The sequence below is a fragment of the Siniperca chuatsi genome, linkage group LG11, assembly GCF_020085105.1.
Source record: "Siniperca chuatsi isolate FFG_IHB_CAS linkage group LG11, ASM2008510v1, whole genome shotgun sequence".
NCBI lineage: Eukaryota > Metazoa > Chordata > Actinopteri > Centrarchiformes > Sinipercidae > Siniperca > Siniperca chuatsi.
This window is the reverse complement of record NC_058052.1, coordinates 14,408,548-14,430,633: the sequence shown is the minus strand read 5'-3', so window position 1 is coordinate 14,430,633 and position 22,086 is coordinate 14,408,548. Positions and strand designations below refer to the sequence as shown.

Sequence of the window (22,086 nt, the reverse complement as noted above, 5' to 3'; positions counted from 1 at the left end):
CTTTTACAAGCTTAAATTTGTGGTGTTGTAAACTGCCCTTACATTATTCCTGACACAAGCCCTCGACTTAAGGAAAATCGTATTTAAACATAAATTCTCATGTCATTTATGTACTGTGTAATAATCTATGAACACATGCTTCTTAGAGAGCCAGTTTGTCTTGATTGTATAAGGTTATTGGGCAAAAAACGTATACATGCTGAGAGGGAATTGTAATTGAATTTTAATTGTAAACTTTTTTAGTTAAAATTTTTTGGTTCCCTAGGCAGACACACAGAAAAACATTTAACAGTTTTAAACAGCTGTTGTAATCCTTGTAGTGAGCACCATGTATCCTTTTTTATTCTACTTATTACTTATTAAGTTGTTAGTTTATTTAGTTTTAATTGCTTTTTTAACATACTGTTTTTTAATTTGTTTCATTTTATTTGATAACGTCAGGTATTTTAAGAGCATTGCCTGTATTGGTCGATTGGTCTAGAGGAGAAAAAAAAGGCGCACAGTGATGACGCGTCAGGCATGCTCATAGTTTGCGACGCACTTGTTATTTGTCGCGGAGGGTTCATTTGGTTATAAAGTGGTAACAGCAAACCCAAAGTTAGTGCTTTGACAAAATGTCTTTCCACGACGATGAATCCTCGGATCTCGGACTAGCTGGTCAATCAAAGTTGGAGAGCTTCCTGTTCAGTAAGAACCATTTCAACACAGTTTATCAGTTCGGCTCTGTTGGCGCACACGTGGGTCTCTTCTGTGACGCTCCGACAGTGAAGAACATGCTTTGATATGTCCTACATGTTTTTATACTATGAGCCAGTACAATAACTTACATGAAATCGAAAAATTGTAACACAATTACCGTGGTTTTGTCTTTTAGGCTGCGAGCTGTCCTCCAAAGTTCCTTTCTACACTTTCCAAGGAGACGAAGAGGAGGACCTGGAGCACTTCCTTGAACTCAGAACAGTATGTACAATTGCAGCAGAGTTTGTATAATCAAATCCACGGGATGCAAAAGTATCCAGTGTATCTTAGTATCCAAGGCTGTTAAATCATAGTTTTGTTTTAATATTTTATATGTAGTTACAACTCAAATCCACCAGTCAAATTATACTTTGAGATCTGGCTGCCAACAATGTGGATGAATGTCAATGAATACATTATTGTGTTTCCTGCAGGTTTGTTTGGGAGAGGGTGCCAAGGAGGAGAGTAATGTGGTGGAGGTAACGGCCATGAACCACCAAGGAAAGACTATTTCAGTGCCCATCGCCAACCTGCACATCAGCTGTCTGCCCATGGTACAGTGTAGTGATTTCTCTACATGCAGATTAATGTACCACAAGTGATCGAGATGGATCTCAACCTTTACCTTCTTTTCCTCAGGTGAGTCTGGGAGAGTTTGAGCTGAAAGCCCCAGTGACCATCCGGCTCAAGGCTGGGACAGGACCAGTTACCATTAGCGGGTTACACCTCATAGGTAACACTTCGGTTCTTCTTCACTTAACAAAACCCTTTTTAACTCTTGCAGTGCTAATGGCCCACTGAGAGTATCTGTCTGTCTGCAAGATTTTATCAGAATATCCAATAGTCAATAAATAGGCTATTAAAAAACATAATTGAATAGAAATCTAAGATATTCAACATTTTCACCAGTCCAATAACAAATGACTGAATATATTTTTTTCCAACCGGTGTTGGACTGTTGGTTAGACAAAACAAGCTATTTGAATACTTGTCAACTTTTTGAAATTTAGTATTAGTAGGTTAATATTTTTCTCTAATTTTTGTCATTTTACTGACCAGTCAGTAAATTGAGAAAATAATCGGCAGGTTAATTGATACATAATATTAGAATAGCTAGCTGAAATACTTGTTTCTTTATTCTGTTTCCCTTGAATTTGGCCCAACTACATGAAAAGTTAAATGTATCTTTGGGCAATAAAAAGTCGTGTCATTCTAAATAAAACCCAAAACCTGTGACACTTTTGATATGTATTTCAATTCTAAGTTTTAAAAGTAGATTTTAACTTATTTTTAAGAAATCTGTGAAATGTACATTTATCGGTATTGCAGGGAAAGCTCCATGATCTGGATTAGACACCTTCATTGGCTCTCACCACTGGCTGTGATGAGTGTGTGCAGCTGCATATTACTAACTGTGCATGAGGTCAATTGAGAGGGCAGATGATTAAATATAATACCAGGATTCAATCCAAGATAATGCTTTACGATCGTCTTCTGTTCTTGTGCAGCCTCACAGGTTGACGAGTCTGACCTGTCTGATGAGGATGACGAAGATGATGACGATGATGACGAGGAAGAAGAGATCACCCCCATTAAACCAGCAAAGAAGAAGCAGAAGCAGTAGGCGGAGAGGTCATTTGATGGATTTTTGCAAAGGCCTCACTCATTTGCTGATATGTTTTAAGAAATAAGTTTTTTGTACCAGATGGACACATTTTACAAATTTAGTACTTATTCCACACAGCCAGGTTAATGCTTAGTGTGGTGGCAGCTGAACATGCTGTTGGAGGAAGGAACATCATGACGGGCTCTGGTGTTCTCGCCACTCTGCTCCTCATTTTCTCACTGGTCTCAGCAGTGTATTTAACTGTGGTAAGGACGTTCACTTATAGAAGAACTGTTTTTGCTATTAAATGCTATCCAGTGTTATACTGTATATGATACAGTCACCACTGACAGGGATTTATTGCACCAGTGGTGGGAAAACTTCTTTTACCACCAGTGGATTCTGGTATTGTTTGAAGATACTGTTCTTGTAAAAGTAAAAAGTGTGTGTGCGTGTGCTTGTGCTTGTCAGACTGGGGAAAAAAAGAGTTGCCAGATTAAAGCTAGGGTAGGTAATGTTGGAGAAACTAGCAAGAGATAGCTAGATTTTGAAAGTATCCAAATGAAAAAATCCTTCCCCCTCCCTTCAGGCCTCCCTCCAAAGCCACGCCCCAAAAGCACATTTTCATACACAATGAGTGCATTCGGGCTGAATGAAATGGATGGATTTTTTTCCCAGAACATTTGATTTATTGATTGCTGTTGGGATGTGAAGAGAATTTCAACAAATATAACAAAATGCTTCTGAAATACATCACCTACCCTTGCTTTAATTGTGATTCCAGCTGAATGGTCAGATGATTAACATACATACAGTTTATTAAATGTTGTTGGTGCACAAGAGTATCTCCATTTCCAGTTGTTTGTAGTTCCAGAATACTGTTTTTCTATGTGAGATGTCAATCATAGATGTGAAAATTTTGTACTTCTAGTGAATACATCAAGAAAGTATGTTTGTGTTTTCTTTTCCCATTTTTGAATTTACATAAAAAGTCATTTTTAGCCTATTACATTAAAATATATACATTTTAAACTTTAATGCTTTCTTTGAAATACACAGCAAGTAGTTTGTAATGTAGACACTTTGTGCTTAAGTCAGTATCAACCAGTTTATAACCACTGCAAACTCTTATTTAGATTATCAATTTAAATGAACAAAATTAAACTTAAAACAGAGTTTAACACTCAAAAACTCAGCTAATCTTTGTGGGTGTGGTTTCATCCAATTTGATGGACAATGGCCTGGCATTACAACTCACACAATACAAAAATCTCGTAAGTGAAATATCCAAAACTGTTCTAAATTTGTGTTCTTGTAGGACCCTGTTGCTCACAGTAAGAAACTCATTGAGAAAACAGGTTCTCAGGGCCTTTAAGGTTGCACAGCTGAATTCAGTGGAATGGGTCTACAGGCTGGAAAAAAAAAAAAAAGCCAAATCAAGAATAATAAGCAAAAGAAAAGCTGAGCGCTAGACAAATGGATAAATACATTGCCCCGGAAAGCACTATTACCTAAAGTTAACTGTGTAAAATTATTGGCCAAGCTGACGCCAACAATGGACAACTCATTGGAGTGGCTGAAAGGTGACAGTGAATACCGTGATATCAGTCAAAGCTTTATGAAAGCAGATGTGGTTGTATCAGGTTACGGTCCAGATCATTGACAAATACATACACATTACATAACCCATACATAAACATTTTTTTTAAAATTCTACGTGGTCTTTGCATTGTGCCTCCCTCTCCCCCAAACCCCCCCCCCCTCTCTCTCAAAACCTAACACAGCAGCGGCGGATGGCCGCCCACCATTGAGTCTGGTTCTGTCCAAGGTTTCTGCCTCTTAAACGAAGTTTTTCCTTGCCACTGTCACCAAATGCTTGCTCATGGTGGGATTTGTTGGGTCTCTGTAATTAATATTATAAAGAGTACGGTCTAGACCTGCTCTATAGGAAAAGTGCAATGAGATAACTTCTGTTATGAATTGGCACTATATAAATAAAATTGAATTGAATTGAATAACCCATCTGCACTGTACAAACAGCACGTCAATGTAGTCGATTGTATAACTGGTTCATCTGCAGACCGTCATTTCAGTCTGTCTCATTAGAACCCCCCTGTTCAAGTAGACATATTGCACTATCTTCATTCTGAGATGCAATGCCATGGAGCTAGAAAATCACAAAGCCAGACTGTCCTCACATTTACTGCACATTTGAAAGTGTTTCTTAGCTGTACCTGACTGTATAATAAAGGATTTATCTGGAAGATAAGTGTCAACTGCAAATAGCCAATAAACTACAGTCCAGTCTGAAAGTTTTTCCCATCTGTCAGCTGCTGTTATCATATAATTTCTGTGGAAAGAGCAAGCAGGCTGCAGCCACCATGCAGATAAGACTGGAGGAGATGCAGGGAAAGAGATGGGAGAAATCAGAAAAGGGAGAAGCATTGTTAAACCCAACACAACCTTTCCCAGCTGATAAATGACAACACTCTGTATGCTTGATTTTAACCAGAGAGGCTCTGTCCCCATAAACATGATGGAAAATACAAAATACATTAAAATCCTCTTGAACACATTCAGTTGTGTACACTCACATCTCACCTGCATGAAATCATGCCCCTCCAGTCTCTGCATAATGATGGGCAGCATGACAGTGGCACAGTGGGACAGGAAGAGGGAAACGTCAAGAGAGAGAGAGAGAATGCTAAACAAGCGACACCGCTGAGCACCAGATGTCCATAAGAGGGTAACACTACCACAATTTTTGCCCTAACAACTAAGTCATGCCAGGTGCTGCCATGGTAACATGAGAAATGACCACCTGTGTGATGCTCTTGATGGCAGCTTTCTGTTAACAAGGAGACAGGATGGAGGGGGAACAGGGGCACAAAGACAAAGAGGGTAGGGGCGCTTCTATCACAGGAAGCTTAACTGATTTTGCATTAGTAGGGTGTTTTACTCAAGCTCTTACCCTTGTTCGTCCCAGGTGGTTGCCGTTGTTGTGATAGCCACGCCATCGCTCTCTCTCTGGGTGGGGAAGGTGATGATAGGAAGGTTAAGAAACAAGACGAGTAATAACATCACAAGACCTCTAGACTTTGATGGCGCTTTCACAGCTCATGAGAGTATCTCAGCTCAGGAGGTAGATTGATTGAATTACACACCACCAGAGTGAGAAAACACTCGAGGGGTCATTTAACAGATAGCAAATCAATGTGTAACAATCCTCCAACTAGTTAATGTCACCTTGACTTCGGAGCAGGTGCTGCCGCTTCTTATTTTCTGACTCATAAACCGCATCTAACTGGTGTAGGCGGAGTGGGAGTTTTGTGAACCTTTACACCACTTTTATTGGGTATAAGGGTTTTATGGTCCACCACATCTGTGTGGTGCCTTAAGTACTCACCTTCGTGTAGAGGTTACAGCTGTGTCCAGAACAGTAGTGCTTGTGTCTGTAGCATAAGCAACAACAATCTGCCGGTTCACACGTAGAAGCATGTTAAAGGAAATGTTACTGAAAATGAGGTCATCACTCACTGCCAAATAAAATGTCTTAAAGGAAGACTTGCACATAGTCTTGTCTTGCTTTAAATTTGAGTACATTTTTGTATATATGCACCATAAACATACAGACGTTTTGTATCTTTGAAGTTCTATGTCAAAGCTGCTTCTTTTATTGTTCCAAGAAAGAAAGCAAAAATCATGAATTTCATTCTACAGTTAAACTTCCTATTTTTCTGTCCGTATGACAGTGGGGAAATGGCCTTTTTACAGCTCTAAATAAGCATGACAGCTTTGGGACAGAATACAAGTCTATCAATCAACCATATGGTGTGAATGTAATGTTTGCCTTATTATTTTGTATTTTCCTCACTGACAACACTGTGGTTGTTTTTAGTTTTTTTGCCACAGCACTTTTGGGTGCAGACATTTTAAATGTTTTTATCTGGAAAAAAGATGGCCTCATTAATTTCAATACATTGACAGAGGGCTTAGAAGTAGCAGAGTCGTGTGGTTTCTCAGTGTAGAACAGCTGGTCTTCAGTGGTGCCGGGTGGAACACTCCCCAGTCTAAAACACAAACACACACACACACACACACACACAAACAACATATCACAGTTCAAAACACTTCCTGTTCATACCGACTGAGTGAATCCATCCAGATAGGCGTCATGGTTGCCAGGGGCGTGTTGTCTGTCTGTCTACCTGCAGCTGTCCACCAGTTCTCTGACTTGGTCCAGGGTGGCATTAGGCAGTAGAACACTTTCAGTGTCCCTCAGCTAGTAAAAATACTAGCTGATCTCGCCAGGGAGCGTCAATGCCAAAGCAGCTCAGGTTCATTGTTAAGGCCGCTGTAGGGAGAACTAGATTTAAAAATTGACAGATTTATTCAATTCAATTCGATTTGATTTATATAGCACCAGTTCATAACAGAAATTATATCTTTTACTATAGAGCAGGTCTAGACCGTATTCTTTATAATATTATTCACAGAGACCCAACAATTTATGGCGTATCTCTAACTGATGTATCCTATTGTGGCCTGTACTGTAGGAAAACAATCGGTAAAAATAACCATACATAAAAGAACATCTCCGCATCAATGTGGTCTGTTTGCTCTGGTATCTAATTTAGGACCTGTGGTTTAATGTTTGCCAAGTTGATTTTTAACTACTAAAGGCAACACAATAATGAATATACTTATGCATATAAAATATATAGTATGTACCTCAAATATTGCACAAAAGTAGGTAAATATTCCAGTACTTTTAGTAACTTCATTCTTGGCTGTCAAACTAAAATTAAATTTACATAAAAATATCTATTTACCAAGACAAACAACAGTAGCTTACATCTGAACACAAACAGTACAAGTACACATTTTATCACACTAGTAATAAAAAATAATAATAAATAATAAAGGGGACTACCATAAACTCAAAAATATACTATAAGTGCAGTTCTAGAGAAAAGATATTTTATTAGTTTCCACCTCTGACACTTGCATGTGTCACTCCAGTGTAGTCCAAAGTCACTATGGCAACAGCTGAAGCACTTCTCACTCAAAAACTGATACAGCTGTTCTCCACAGAGGGACTCTAAAATGCCCTTTAATTTTGATCTGAACTGCCTGCATACATACAAACACATTTCCATTGATACAGCTCACCTGCACACTCCCTTCCTGTCTTTGCTTATTTCCTTGTATACATTGTTTTAATGTTGCCTGTTTCCCTTCAGCTGAAACTCGACGAAGAACTGGTTTATGTTACAATGATTTCCACGAGCAAAAATAGACCTGGAGATCAATAAACATTGGCCACGGCTCTTTGTCTTTGATGTTTTTGCACTCTCTGTGTGTGTGTGCGCACTGCTATCCTGGATTGGAGTTTTGGCACAGATTTCAAAGTCCTTATCAGATAAAGGTTAGCATTCTGCATGGTTGATGAATAGCCACTCTGTATGCATTATGCTGTATGTGTCCATATTCCTGTCACTGTTACTGGGAGGTCTGCTAAGACTGTGTATGTGTCCAGACTAATAGCACTAATAGCCCCTCATTTATTCCACATACTATAATACTCAATGCTGCCATGTCAGCCACCTCTCACATCCACCGCTGACCTTATGGGACGGTTATGCAAGCTGCAAGCTGTGCAAATGTATTAGGGCTATGTCAATAATATTCATCAAAGGCCTGAGTTACAGAGGAAAACTCCACCCTTAGATACTCTTAAGCTGCTATCACCAGTCTGTGATGCTCAGTACATTTCAGGAATTCAGGAGTGTTTTTATACATCCAATTTCACTTTGTGAGTTTTTGTGAGAATTTATTCATTTTAAATAATTACTTTCACCCCACCCTCTTGTGGCTGTATTGGCCCTGTTTGATTATTTGAACTTTGTGCAAAATGGTGAATCTACAAACCTTTTCTTTCATTCTAAGGGACTGACACTAACATGTTTTGAGGTGTTTCAGGGTGGATTTTTCCACGTAATAGCTGTCTGTTAAATATCCTCTTTTCCATAAAACATCCTCTTTTGGCTTGAACAGCAGTGGATCTGTGGCTGCGAAGCAAATGTTGCAGAGCTATTACAACATCTGTTGCAGTATCAACATTTCATCAAACATAAATATAAGCTGAGAAATATAATATAATAAATGCTGAGCAAGAAAATGTGCATGTGAAAGAAACAGAGAGAGATAGTGCCCACTGTAACTCCAATAGTACCTCTAGAAACTGGCTAAAGCACAAAAACAGCTGCACAACAGCTGACAGTTCCCCATGCATTGAAAACACACACACTACAGGCCCAGGTTCTGCTGCAGGCAGGGGCGTGTTGTACTCATACATATACAACTCCAACACACCTGCCACAACAGAGCACAGCTGTCAAGTGCATCGACCTTTACCCTATATGTAACCTCACTGAGTATACACACACACACACACACATAGAGAGAGAGAGCCTACTTCTGCACATATATGAGGAAACACAGAGTAACTGGCTGATTGTGTACTGACACCTGAGCACACATTCACTCATACAACAGGATTCGACTCGCACCAAACAAGCACGAGACAGCACAAACCAAACACACACAAAGCTACACCCCTGTTTTCAAGCTTAGTGTTTGTGCCAATACTAAGATTGATAAATGAAGCTTCTATTAGACTGTGTAATGATCTGCAGTGGGCATTCAAAATATTGCTTAAAAAAATAAAGACAGTCTTCTTTAACATTTAAATCCCTAATTTTGCCATTTTTACAATTTAAAATGGCGAGGTTGATATAAACATGCAGCTATGAATGAAATTATTTATATGTATTAAATGAATGGTATGGCTTCCTTCAGGATATCTACTGTATGTTTTATTAATAACACACACAGAAGGAACTGCTCAAGGGGATTGCTAATAGGCTTACACACACACACACACACACACACACAATAAATGTCAGATTCATGCCACACTGTAACTAAACCTCCACTCCTCCTACTCCTCTGCCTCATGTATTCACTGCTAAAGGGGGCCGGGTTCTGTGGAAAGGATATCAGAAATGTTGGTATTCACTCTCTTGAATTTGAGTGAAGAAAAAAAAAACACAAACCAGACTGGACAAGAAAAAAGGGAGAACGAAACAGGAGTGATTCACTTGTTTCACTTACTCTATACCCCTCTTCTCTCTAACCATTCCCCCCATTCAGCCCCCCACTCCGCCCCTCGGCTCGCTCCCTCTATCTCACCGTCTTGCTGGGGGGGGGGGCGACGACGATGGAAGAGAGTATGAGTGACAGATAAGTAGATGACTATGCTGTCCCAGCCCTCATTAAAACTCTGTGCTTATATCATCCGCTGCTCTCACCCTCCTCCTCTTCCTCCTCCTCCTCCTCCTCCGCATTGAGCCCTGGCAAATGATACCCCGGGAGAGGAAGAGATAGAGGCGAGGGGAGGGAGGTGCTGCTCATCAGTTATTCCTGTTCTCTGACCTAACTTGACAACAAGCTCCAATAATGAGACAAAGAGGGATGAGACAGAGATTTTGCCCGAGACCAGGATGTTGACAAGGAAGTGAACTGTCCTAAATTGGCAGATAATAGGCCTGCTGTTGCCCAGTCTGTAACAAATCATTGTCTGAACCTCCTCCACCATATTCTGAGATTCCTCTGAATAGAGTAGATCTCAAACATGTGGTCATCCAGTACATTTTTTTCCCCATTTGCAAGCCTTAACCTATGAATAGATTGTGGGTGAGTTGCAGGGTGGGATGCACTGCAATAATGGCTTTTCTTTTTTTTCCAGCTAGCTCTGAGATTTCAACTGTAACCCAGTGAGTCAAACTGTAAAACCTCTAAACATATCACACAATGTCCTTCTCAGTATAAACAGACCTCAAACTATAATCAAACATAACGTTTAAAATAACAAATGTGTCACTCGGTTTAAAGTATACACTATAACCATGGATAGAAGCCCACAAGATTACTTTAAAATCTGTAAACCAATGCTTAAATTACAACACAAGGTAAATTAATATGCTTGTTTATTCAATATTTTCCACTGATTTTGGTTTATTCATAATCTTGTATAAAAATTCATGAAAACCTGACAAGCATTTGTAGTCCAGTGTGTTTCTAAAGCCACATGGACTTTGGAGTGCATGGAGAGGCTCCCTGCATGCTTTCAGCTGCAAACAGGAAATAATCAAGAGCTAGGAACTTGCAAGTACAATAAGAGCGTGTTAACAGTCTTTTTAGGCACTGAAGTCTCTGGAGTCCCACGTTTAGGACTTGTGATGGATATGTTGTTTCTTTAGTTCACTGCTTGAAAGGATTTAAGACTACATTATTCACATTAGCACTTCCAGTCGAATTGAAACAGAAAATAAATAAAAATACAAACATGCGTTTTCAAATTAGAGCATTACTACTGTCACTGTGATTCAGGAAGTAAACAGGGCTACCAAAGTTAACAGGGCATGGTTTCCCAAAACGGGGTCAAGTAAATGTCAAAATAATGAATGAAGATGTGTTGGAGACACAAACTGATAACATATCTCTGGGCCAAAATGGAAAAGAACAAAAAGCAAACATGGAAATTAATTAAACTGAACAAATGCTGATTCTAGTTTATTACTTGGTCCCGTAATGCTTGGTTGAAGGCTGGCCGTACAGCCCGTAGAAGTCAGGGTGCCTGGCTGTCTGTGAGGCTTCCATCAGTCCCCTCATGGGAAAATGCTGCAGTGGCTGGCTTGCAGGTAGCGGGGCATGTGGGGGAAACTCCTGAGAGGTCAAGGAGGGGAAGGAGTCCGATGTTGGGTACGGGGGCCGGGCACAAGCAGCAGGGGCCCTGGAGCAGCAGCAGTTATTCAGAGTGCACATCAGTACTTTCCTCCCTTCGTACATGGCTTGTTGCGAAGCACCTCCACTGTGGAAGTGGGAGGGCGGGAATATGGTCCCTGAGTGGTGGCTAGAGCTGGACCCTAGACCCACCATGTGATGGGCTGAAGTGTCAAGGAGTCGGCTATGGCCGGGGCCAGCGTGAGGATTCTGGGAGAGGCCTTCAGAGGAATACATGGATGAAGCACGATGGCTCTGGTCAGCCAGAAAGGGCTTTTTGCTGCTGTAGAGCAGCGGTGGAGGATCCTGGGAGGTGGAGTTTGCTGTGTTACTCTCCAGGAAAGCCATGCCATATTTCCTCTTCTGTAGTCCTGAACTAGTCCCCATGTGGGAGCCTGCAGAGCTGTTGTGAGACTGGGCAATCTCAAGAATGGGCGCCTCATTGAATGGTTCTGAGAATGGCGAGTAGTGGTGGAGCAGAAAGAGATCATAGTTAATTGTTACCATGCTGTATCCCAGAAATTGTTAAATATCTTAAAATACACGTTGCCCTCATCTTTATTTACTCATTGCAATTTATTCTTACCCTCCATCATTTTTCGCAGGTTCTTTTCTCTCGTTGAGAGTTCGGATAGCAAATGATGAGAGTTGAGCTGGCCCACTCTGAGCGGCGGGATGGCACTAGTCAGGTGCAAGTTTGTCCTAAAAAAAGACACACATAAAATACTGTGGACCAGATTCAATAAGCCATTTGCACCCTTGGATGAGACGCATTAAGGACCATGAGGCTTGCTTTTTTTTTGACTGGAAGACTGGAAGCATACGTTGCTTGTCAACTGACGTATAACCTTACATGCAACAGTGAAGTACAAAGCTCTCCTTTACTCATACACATTTTGAGTAGGATTATGTGAATACTGGAAAGAGATATAACAAATGTGGTTGATTGAAATATTTTTTTTTGCTTGGACAATTCTCTGATTTTAAAGTACAGGTATATGAAAATAAGTTGTGGTTGGAAAGAGAATATTTGATCATCCAATGTTCTAACCTCAATAACAGCAGAATTAGGGTTTGCGCACCAAAAAGTGTGCATGAATGCATCACTGGTTTAGTTCAAAGAAATTAACAGCTTTTTAGAAAGAAAAGAGCACAGGATTATTAAATGACCACAATATTGAACCATTTAATAATAACAAACAATGAAATACATTTTTGCTGACTTGCTGCTTTTGTATACGAGTTGCTAATTATGCACAAGATTGCACACACAAAGTTGCCTTGCATTTCTATCTACCTTTTCACCCTGATTGTCTAACATATGATACATACCGAATAGAATCATGTGCCAGTAAAGTGAAATAGAACAGAAATTGAAATGCTTACCTGTCCATTAGCAGCTGGTAAGGTTTTGTGTTCTGAAAAAGACAATAAGACACACAAGTCATTTGGATCCACCATCTGCCTTTAAGCGTCTCACTAACAGCTACTATGAGGAGAACAGAAGAATACATAGACAATAGGTCTGCTGTGGTCTGTGTATGTTGTGTACATGCATGAATGTTTGTTGCAAATGAGGTTTGCGTGTTGGTGTGTGTATTACGTGTGTTTTGTGGCTGTACAGACATGAATGCATGTGGGAGAAATGGAAAGAGAAGTGCAGATTTGTACCTTTATGAAGTTAATGCTGTCTGATCTTTGGAAGAACGTTTGTACTGAGCTCAGGAGTTTTTCCGCTTCCTGGCGCTTCTCGTTGAGCTGCAGAACCTGCTGGGAGTTTTTCCTCACGTACATGGTGAAAGTGCTCTCCAGCGTCTGCACGGTTTCAGCCTGGTTCGCTTCTAGCAGTGCATGCATCCTCTGATACTGGGCTCTCACACGCTCTTTCAGTTCAGACACTGCATCCTGTGGAGACGTTGGAGACATTTTGATTTACAAACACATGCACACACACACTTACAGTTATAAAATGCATTCACACACGCCACCTATTTTACATGTCAAAATTTATTTACTAGCAATGGAGAGTACAACTCAATACAACAAAAATAGTATAATGTCTTCGGTCGCTCTGGAGGAGCTTTTGTCATGTCTGAGAAAAATTACACAAAGGTCATCATTGCATCAAGTTTGACTATTCTTTCTTTTATCTGTCTCTTGCGAGTCCCCCGAAAGTGTAATATTAAATTGCATCTAAACTACATCAATTATTATTAACACCATTCAGCAGAAAACAAGTAAAGACATGGGATTAAAAAAACAAAGTATGCCTCAATACACAGTAACAAATTGATGTGTTCAGTTACTCTATATTAAAGTATATTTGTTCTTAAAGATTTTTTTTTGGCATTTCTGCTTTATTTGATAGTGACATGGTGGGACAGAAAGGCAGGAGAGAGAGAGAGGGGATGACATGCAACAAAGGGCCTGGACCAGACTCGAACCCGGGGCCGCTGTGGTAAGGACTCAGCCTTGATACGTGGTGCGTGCTCTACCAGGTGAGCTACCGGGGCACCTATTTTTTCTTACTTCTTTTTGTGGAATCTGTGCTTTTCTTTTTTTCCTCAAGTAGGAAATTAATTTGTGAAATGCATTTTCCACTCTAAAGCACTAGCCATTCAAAGCTAGAGATAAATTACATTTTATTTTCATTTTTCAACAGTGAACAAAGGTACAGTCATTTCATTACAGCACAGTGTAGATTATGGCACAAAACCCACATGATGACAAAGAACTAAGGGACCAGTACTGATAATTTTCAGAATTGTGTCTCTGTAAGTATACGCAATGTGTGTGTCATACTGTACCTTCATCAGTGTCTTGTCTGACTCCAGCTTGGTGAGCTGCTCATCGATGTTCTGAACACGACCCTCCAGTCCGTCTTGCTGCCTCATTAGCATGGCCTGTGGAGAGATGACATACAAGATATGGATTAGGCAGATGAACCACTACAAGATACACTGAAAATAGAACCATATATTCACCCTCTTTCTTAAAACTCAGGCCTCTGCTGTGACCTTAGCAAACCTGGGTGCTACTAAGACAACTTCCTCCACAATCCTGATGAGACGGAGGAAACAACAGCTGCCAGCAACAACCACATGCATTTATCCATTAGGAGAGCACCAGCAAAGGCAAACACAATTGCACAAATCCATCTCTGATTGCTTCTAAGTTTATCAGGGACCGTGCTGCATCAAGTGAAGTCCATTGTTGGGACCAGCCAACTTCCTCTGTGGGCTGAATCAGAGTGCAAAAAGCCAGTAAAAGAGCTGGTAAACATAATCGTTCTCAATTTACTGCAGGAGATGGAAATCAATCTACAGTCACAGGCTGACAGCTACAGCTACAACAGGGGAGGGCAGGTACACTTCGTGATGAACTGTTTCTGCACGGGAAAGGCACCATGCCCAAATAATAAGAGAAAAACCGCTGTCATGGTAACAAAGCCTTGTGTATGTATTTATATGTGAAAGCTAATGTTTATGTGAGGGAGCAGAAGGGAGCAAAAAGTGGGGGTGTCTCACTACCCCTCTCTGCTTTCTCATTTTGCCACATGCATTGCTCCCATTGTTTGCATTGATCTCTGTGTCAGTGAGAGATTGTCATGTCTGTGTGCATATCGCTGGGGTCTGCTCTCTCCCTCCCCATGAGTGTGCATGGGAGAAAGGGAACGGGAGGCAAAGGCAAAGTGCTGTGGGGCTCTGCTTGCACATGCCAAGAACGGACAGAAAGAAAGTGAGAAAGACATACAAAAAGAGAGTGAAACCAACAGAGAGAAAGTTTGAAGCAAAAAAGAGAGATAGGGAGAATGAGGACATTCCTGCGGTCTCTAGTGAGCGAGTTTCAGGGTAGCTACATTGTGGTATCACAGCAACAGGCCTCTTCAGCTGCTTACAACACTCATGGAGTCTTATGTACAACAACTGGCTGGCCACTATATTATATCACAGTGAACACTTCCAACAGTCCATCTGGTTTCTAAAACAAAACAGCAAAAAAGACTCTTTTGCTTGTTTGCATATTCTTTAAAACTGCTGTTTTTAGTGAAGTACTGACAATTCTGTCACCTGCGAAACAGCAGAAATGTTTCTGCCTCCTCCAGTTCACATTTCACAATTTAAGATAACTTAGAATCATAGAATTATGACACAGACTTTGCAATGGAAGCAGTAACAAGGGAAAGACAACATAATAAAGGAAAGATGTATTTAAACTGTTAAAGCAGCATAAATAGATTTTTGGGCCACTCAGGGGCAGTAGAACAACCTGTAAGCACAACATTGACATAATATCACCATATCAAGTTGTTGGCGAATGAGTTAGCAAACAGTTGCCTAATTACACATCCAGCAGACTAGGACCAACATTAAAATTCATTTGGAGCCAACAAATTTAGGTCCAATATTCATTCTCCTTTCATCTCTGTTTTGGTCTCCACCAACTCCTATCTGGCTGCTTAGCAGCTAAATGCTCCTCAATATTAGCTAATCACTCCCTATTTACAATATAGTGCACTATATTTACTATCTGCTATTTTATTTGACTGTCCAACTTGAATTAGATTAGATTAGCTTCAACTTTATTGTCATTACACATGTACTAGTACAACACATGCACTATATAGTGCCCTCAAAAATTCACAACACTATTTTCTGCTAACAATCCCACAATGAAATGCTTTGCATTTTACAGCTATGAAAATTACTGTTGTATGACTCTACACTCGTCAGTGAAGTAATGATGATTAGTAAGTGTTGGATATCTCAAATTACTGCTCACTACTGAGTAAACTTTTGAGTGTCTTTTGTGAATAAGTGAACAAGGGAGTGATTTCAGACACAGCCTCTAACTGCATTAGCTAACTTTAATGTTAGGTAGTCACTAACTTTGCCTGTCTGCTATTTAGTGCTGGGCAGGTAGTGTACAGTGGGTTTATCAAAGATTTTTGTCTAGCTGCCTGCTACGGCTGGAAATGTTGCTGGTGAGAGCGGTGAGCGTGAACCAAATCAATAAAGTCGCCATATAGCCATAAAACCAAAACAATTAACTGAAAGACGCTAAAAAGCTCCACAGAGCTGAGGGGAACTGCAGAGTTGGGTGATAATTCTCTGTGGGTTTGTCACTGTGAGTGACCTTTCTCACGTTACAAACAGTTATTTGATCTATTGTTCATATAAAAATATTGATCAGTGCAGCTTTAAGTGCTTAGAAGAAAACATCGCATTTCCAGTAATATGATCACGCATTAATTGCTGCATCCCAGTTGCAGTGTTGACTGTCAGTACTGTATTTAAGAATGAAATCAAGAATGCATTTAACTTTATGGTTTGTAATACTGAGGCCTATACTGTGTGAGCACAAGAGATGGGGACTAACCTGAGCTGTTGAAGCAAGCCCAACATCAAAAAATGATAAATTATACAGGTGCTAGGACAACAAGCCTGCCTTTAATTAGCCTTAAGGTAACTGTATGTTGTTACATTTTTACTTTGGAGGAATGTAATTGACAGTTACACTTGCATTCTTTGCTATTCATGGCCAGAAAACAAGCAGAGAAAGTGCTCAGATACTTTTGCTGTAGCCTCAGAAAGCTCAGCACCACGAACCTTCGAAACTATTCCTCCCAGTTCTTAATTTTTTTGGAGCATATATAAACAAATCAGCATTTGTGTGTTGGTTGAAGACTGATCATAATTGTATAGCTATTATATAACACCATTATTATTATTATTAATTAAGTTGGACTTTAAAAAGGTACCCTGTGTAGTTTATTTTTGTCTGATGGCACTGTAGAGCAATGTTATGATGAGCGGTTCCTTGTATTGTTTTTTTTAAATCACTTTCTACTAGCATGCACATGAGGATTGTGGATGTATTAAGAGAGCTGCAGTGGGTGAGCAAGTTATGTTTGATGAATGGTTGGCCATTTCACCAAAGCATATCCAGTTCAACTTAATACATCCATGATGAGGACACACATGCACACCACAAGCACAGGGGATAAGGTGGTAAGATCTTCGGTCAAATTTAGCAATTCACCAATGAAAGAGGAGGAGAAGAAGAAGACTGCAAAACGATGTAAATGATGCATTGAGGCCAAATGCTTCTATATACATGCATTCATCATGTTTGTCAGGCCTTAAAGACACACACAAGTAGGCATCATTTAGTACTAGCAACTGTTAACAGGTAATGTTACATGCATGTCATTAGGTTAAAAAACAGTGTAGTTCTAAGTACATGCTAAGTATATACTCAGTACATATTTAATTGCTTCTCATGTTAAAAATCAACACAGTGGTCCTTAATCCTGTGTCACACACTCATCCCACACCTGTACTACATCTCCACAGTGCATATTGCTTACAGTATACAGGCAGTTTCAGCTGAACAGTCCTCTTGTACCTTACAACAGTACTTTGTTAGTTGGCTGTCTTTCTTATTTCATCCAGTTTTTCATGTACTGTGAGCACATTATTTTAAACCTTTTCAGACCGCACACTTGCATTAATAATTACTGTCTTAACACAGTGCATAAAAGCTCAGTGGTTCCTCGTACCTTCTGTTTGAAAACAGGAAAGAACACTTTGTTAGGTTATAGCTATGGTAAACGATGCATGAACTGCTTTATGTGACTTGGCTTCCCATAATGGCAACAGCTTTTCTCTGCCTGGATGCTTCTGCTCAATAACTGTGTCTTCCTCATTTTGCCATGTTTCCTCCAATTCCCTTCTTGTCTTGTTGTGTGCTTGAAATAGCATAAGGGTACAGGAGGGAACTGTCTGGTTGCGGATCTCTCTGTAGCAGCGTGAAAGCCTACCTTTATCAAGATTAAACCCGCCAATGATCACTTTCCCCACTGTCCTATTTAGGCATCCAGACACCCGCGGGTTGCCAGGAAGCTCATGTTTAAATGAGGAGCCTCAGGCTCAATGAACAGAGAGCTTCTTTCACAATCAACTGACAACTATTCCCCACGTCTGATGTCAATGGACTGCCCTCAGCATTCTGGGGAACTGACTCACTCCAGCCCAGATACAAGAAACTGCAAATGGCAGAGCTACCATGAGCAATGGTTTCCTGCTGAGGTGCCTGAGAAAACCAAGGTGAGGCTGTGTGGGAGGGCTCCTCCTCCGCCTGTCCCAGGAACAACATTACTATTAGATTACGCTTCCTTTCTCTACTTGAAATTACCAGCACGCCTGCAAAAGGTTACTGTAAAAGTCTCCTTTGAGAGCCAAAGATAACCAAAGATATGAACATAGCTACATTGGTTTTTCCCTCTTTGTTTATCCCAAAAGCAACAAGAGTGCTGCCAGGGGAATTTAAAATCCTTTTACCAAAATAGACCACAGCTCTGTCAAGGAGAACAACCTCTTAGTAAGTAATGAAGAGAAGCCACTCTGGCCTCAAATCACTTGAACAAATGACCCAGCATACAAGAAGACTAACTTTTGGCTATTGCCACATTTATCAATAGTAGGGTGAACGCTGCCTCTGAAGGCCCAAGTGTGGACAGTGTTAATCTGAGAAGAACCAGGAACTCCTACTCCTGGATAACTCCATTTACCCTGCGAACATACAGTTGGGAAAGAACAGAAAGATGGGTGGGTGTGTGCATATCTGTGTGTAGAGAGCAGCTGTGGAAAGGGCTGAACAGACATCTTTTGTCCCAATAATAGCTCTGAACCAGAGCAACAGTTTGCACCAAAGACTTCAACAGATTTAGAACTTGTGATCTACACACTGGAAAGAAATGCCTCTTTAACTTTCCCAACTGGAATAATTTGATCACCAAACCTATCAACAACACCGCAACATGGCAGATGCTAAAACTAATCTGATTCTCACTCCCACCCCTTCATAGATAGGGAGGAACAGGGAAGAAATGTGTATAAGGCAGCGTGGGTGGTTGTTTTTTTTTTTTGTTTTTTTTACACCTTGCCACTTACATTAGACTTGTGAAAAGAGAGTGAACTGAAATAAAGTATAGAACTGAGGAAAATACAGAAGTGGACACAGCCATGGCACGCTGGCCTTATGCAAGACACATTCCACCATGCATCTTGAGGTCAACCCTGACAAGACAGATCATTATTCACTTGTTGTCAGTTAGATTTACACACATACTGTAGAATCTTTTTTTCCTCTTTTCCTCCTTCCTTTGTCTCCTGGGAATGGTTGAAATGCAAAGGTATAAACTTGCTGGCTTGTCAACATTTTCACAAAATATCCTTCTCAAAAACAGTATGTCAATTAATTTATCAGCTTCTAAAGACTTGCCAGTGTGCATTTCCTCATGAACAAATCAGGGTCACTAACATAAACAAACTATATGTGGATCCGCCCCCACTACACAGGAGTCATCATTTCCGGGGGATGCAGATTGCATCACAGCACTTACCGGAGGGCACAGGGCAGCTAATGTGAAGGCGTGGCGGTGTGGAATGGTTGGTTTGATCAAGGTTAAAAGCAGTGTGTGACGTATGTCTGCATGTGTGTGTGTGCTATCATCTACCCCGAGGGATGGCTTTCACCTGTCCGGTCCTTGCACATCAGATAAGATTAAAGGAAGAGGCAAAGAGAGAAGGCCTTTATAGACTGGCGAACTGAAAGAAATGTTTGCTTGCCTGAAATTCTAAGAAACGTCCATAGAAGTCACCTGCCTGCCAGTTGATTGTTTCGAATGAATGGGTGAGTAGGAGAGGATGTGTGGGTGCGATTTATGTACCTGCATTTGTATGCGTTGTGTATCCACATCGCAGACTGTGTGTCTTTGGTTAGTGCAGTGAGAGATGCAGCAGAACGGACACAGAGCCACCTGCTCTTCCTCACAGTGGAGCAGCCTGTACTCCTCATGACTGGGACAGGTCCAAGCGCTCAGCTCCTCAGCGTCAACTAACAGGTGTCCCGGGGCTGCACACGGCTGCTGTAGGTGCGTCTGGATATGAATTTGGCAGCAGGGCTCCTTACAGCGTAGACAGACCTTCCGCACAGGCAGCGGGGGGCCTCGTCTGCAGAGGACACAGTGCAGCACAGCAGGGACTTTCTCAGTGTTCAGCGCATTAAAGCGCTTCACTATGTTGGCAAGCTTAAAGTTCTTCTCCAGTGTGGGTTTCTGGTCGTAGTCATGGTTGCATTCGGGACACCGGACCGCAGCATTGTCTTTGGCCCAAGCCTCAGAGATGCAACCCTTGCAGAAGTTGTGCTTGCATGGCAGCTGGATGGGTTCATCAAAAACATTCAGGCAAATGGGACACAGAAGCTCCTCTTCGAAGCAGTTTTTCCAACTTGCATCCATGACTTCTGCTGGATCCAAAATGATTTTGTGTGGCTAAAAGGAGCAAAACTGAGAATTATTTTCTAAATATGGGTTACTGCTTTGAGCTCTTTTAGAAATACATAAAGAAATGCCCAACCACAGTCTTGTTTCTAACATTACTTTACTCACATCCTCTCCAAAATGGCACAGAAAGATGTGGGCCAGTCAAACCCACAGGTAGAGAAAATCTTTTGAGGTAAAGGCTTACGAAGAAATATTACACTGACACAACACTTCGCAAATGGAGCATTAACAGGCGACGACTCACTGGAAAGAAACAGGTAAAATTAACTCAAGCGTCAAACGAAGTGCAACCACAGCGAAACTTCGACAACACATCCCAAACTATTGACATGATAAAAAAATTCACATTACGTAGCCTACAATGACAATGTAAGATTTGGCTTGTGGATTTTTGTTGGGGAATTCACAACAGGACGATACAAGCTGTGGCGTTTGAAAGCAAGTGACAACTTGCTACGGAATAACGCTGGAAATGGGACTCTGTCTAATAAAATGACACATGGGCTAAACTGACATTTTATTGTAACGCGAAGACACTCTTGCCTACTGTCAATAAAACATTATAGTAGTCTAATAAAACATATAAGATGTATTCTTATGGAAGAAAAGCAACGTTACCAACTATTTATTTCCCATGTCGTCGGCAGACTCCGGTGCACCTATAATGCCGTAGTAGAGCTTCGCATCCAGCCCGCGATGAGATCCAGCTCCTCCGGTTAGATTTCAGCAGTCTACACGACGGACCGCTTAACGCAGGGATTTTATAAAATCCCCGGCTGTTATTTCTCTGCTTTCGCTTTCCCGTCAACTCTTTAAGTAATATTTTATGGAAAGTGGTAAGGCAGACTGTGACTCGTCGGTAAGGAGCTCAGTGCCTCCACACCGACTGCCCCCCTCCGATAACGTGACCCGTCACAGAGTTGATAAATAGACGGGGAGGAGCCGAGAGGAGGAAGGCAAGGGAACGGCCACAGCAAACTCTACCGGAGAGATTGTACACGACCAGGAGACATTTGTGCGACCTGTCATCTTTGCACCACTGGCTCCTAGAGTCCTGGCTGGCTGGGACAGAGGCCCCCGGGGGCCCATGAGAGTGCATAGGGAGAAACACTGAAACATTGATTCACTCATGGAAAAAATATATTTAAGTTGAAACAGTGCGAACGCCTTTTTTTCGTATATTTGTTACCACTTTCTAATAAGGCACCCTTTATAACAGGTTTATGAATTGTAACTAATGGCTTTATATAGTTTTGTTAATGGTTAAATACTTTACTAATGCTTTATAGATATGCTATAAGCCAAGAGCCCAGGTTGTGAAAAATCTTTCTTTATTGAGGTTTTTATTTTCTTCTTGCCTGTCATTTGCTTTGTCTTTCTACTGAGCTTTTAATTAATGGCCAGATTAACCGGTTAGAGGGCTCCAGGGCAAAAATTTGCTGGTGGGCCCTTACTGGGACTCATCTACTGCCCTCTGTGCAATGAATGTACCCTGTTGAATGTAAGCTAAATACATAATTTGTGATGGTTTGTGGTAATTTGATTT

General features: G+C 40.9%; 2 protein-coding genes across 5 annotated transcripts; one reads left to right on the top strand and one right to left on the bottom strand.

Annotated features, from left to right (window-relative positions):
* The first annotated feature begins 483 nt into the window (after positions 1–483).
* On the top strand, positions 484–3,294 carry npm3 (nucleophosmin/nucleoplasmin, 3). The gene is made up of 5 exons (XM_044213159.1): positions 484–687; positions 875–960; positions 1,173–1,292; positions 1,378–1,471; positions 2,247–3,294. The coding sequence occupies exons 1-5, from the start codon at positions 615–617 to the stop codon at positions 2,360–2,362; spliced, it is 489 nt and encodes a 162-aa protein (XP_044069094.1). The 5' UTR covers positions 484–614; the 3' UTR covers positions 2,363–3,294.
* A 7,084-nt stretch (positions 3,295–10,378) lies between these two features.
* trim8a (tripartite motif containing 8a) lies at positions 10,379–21,462 on the bottom strand. 4 transcript variants are annotated; one of them, XM_044213150.1, is made up of 7 exons: positions 21,159–21,462; positions 19,926–20,783; positions 13,999–14,094; positions 12,863–13,096; positions 12,578–12,609; positions 11,778–11,893; positions 10,379–11,643 (listed from the first exon to the last, which is right to left on the bottom strand). In XM_044213150.1, the coding sequence occupies exons 2-7, from the start codon at positions 20,493–20,495 to the stop codon at positions 10,985–10,987; spliced, it is 1,707 nt and encodes a 568-aa protein (XP_044069085.1). In that variant the 5' UTR covers positions 20,496–20,783; positions 21,159–21,462; the 3' UTR covers positions 10,379–10,984. The 4 variants fall into 4 exon arrangements, with proteins under 4 accessions (XP_044069085.1, XP_044069084.1, XP_044069083.1 ...); XM_044213149.1 differs by having other exon boundaries at positions 19,926–20,528; positions 21,163–21,462; XM_044213148.1 differs by having other exon boundaries at positions 19,926–20,528; positions 21,159–21,461.
* Between the last annotated feature and the right edge of the window lie 624 nt (positions 21,463–22,086).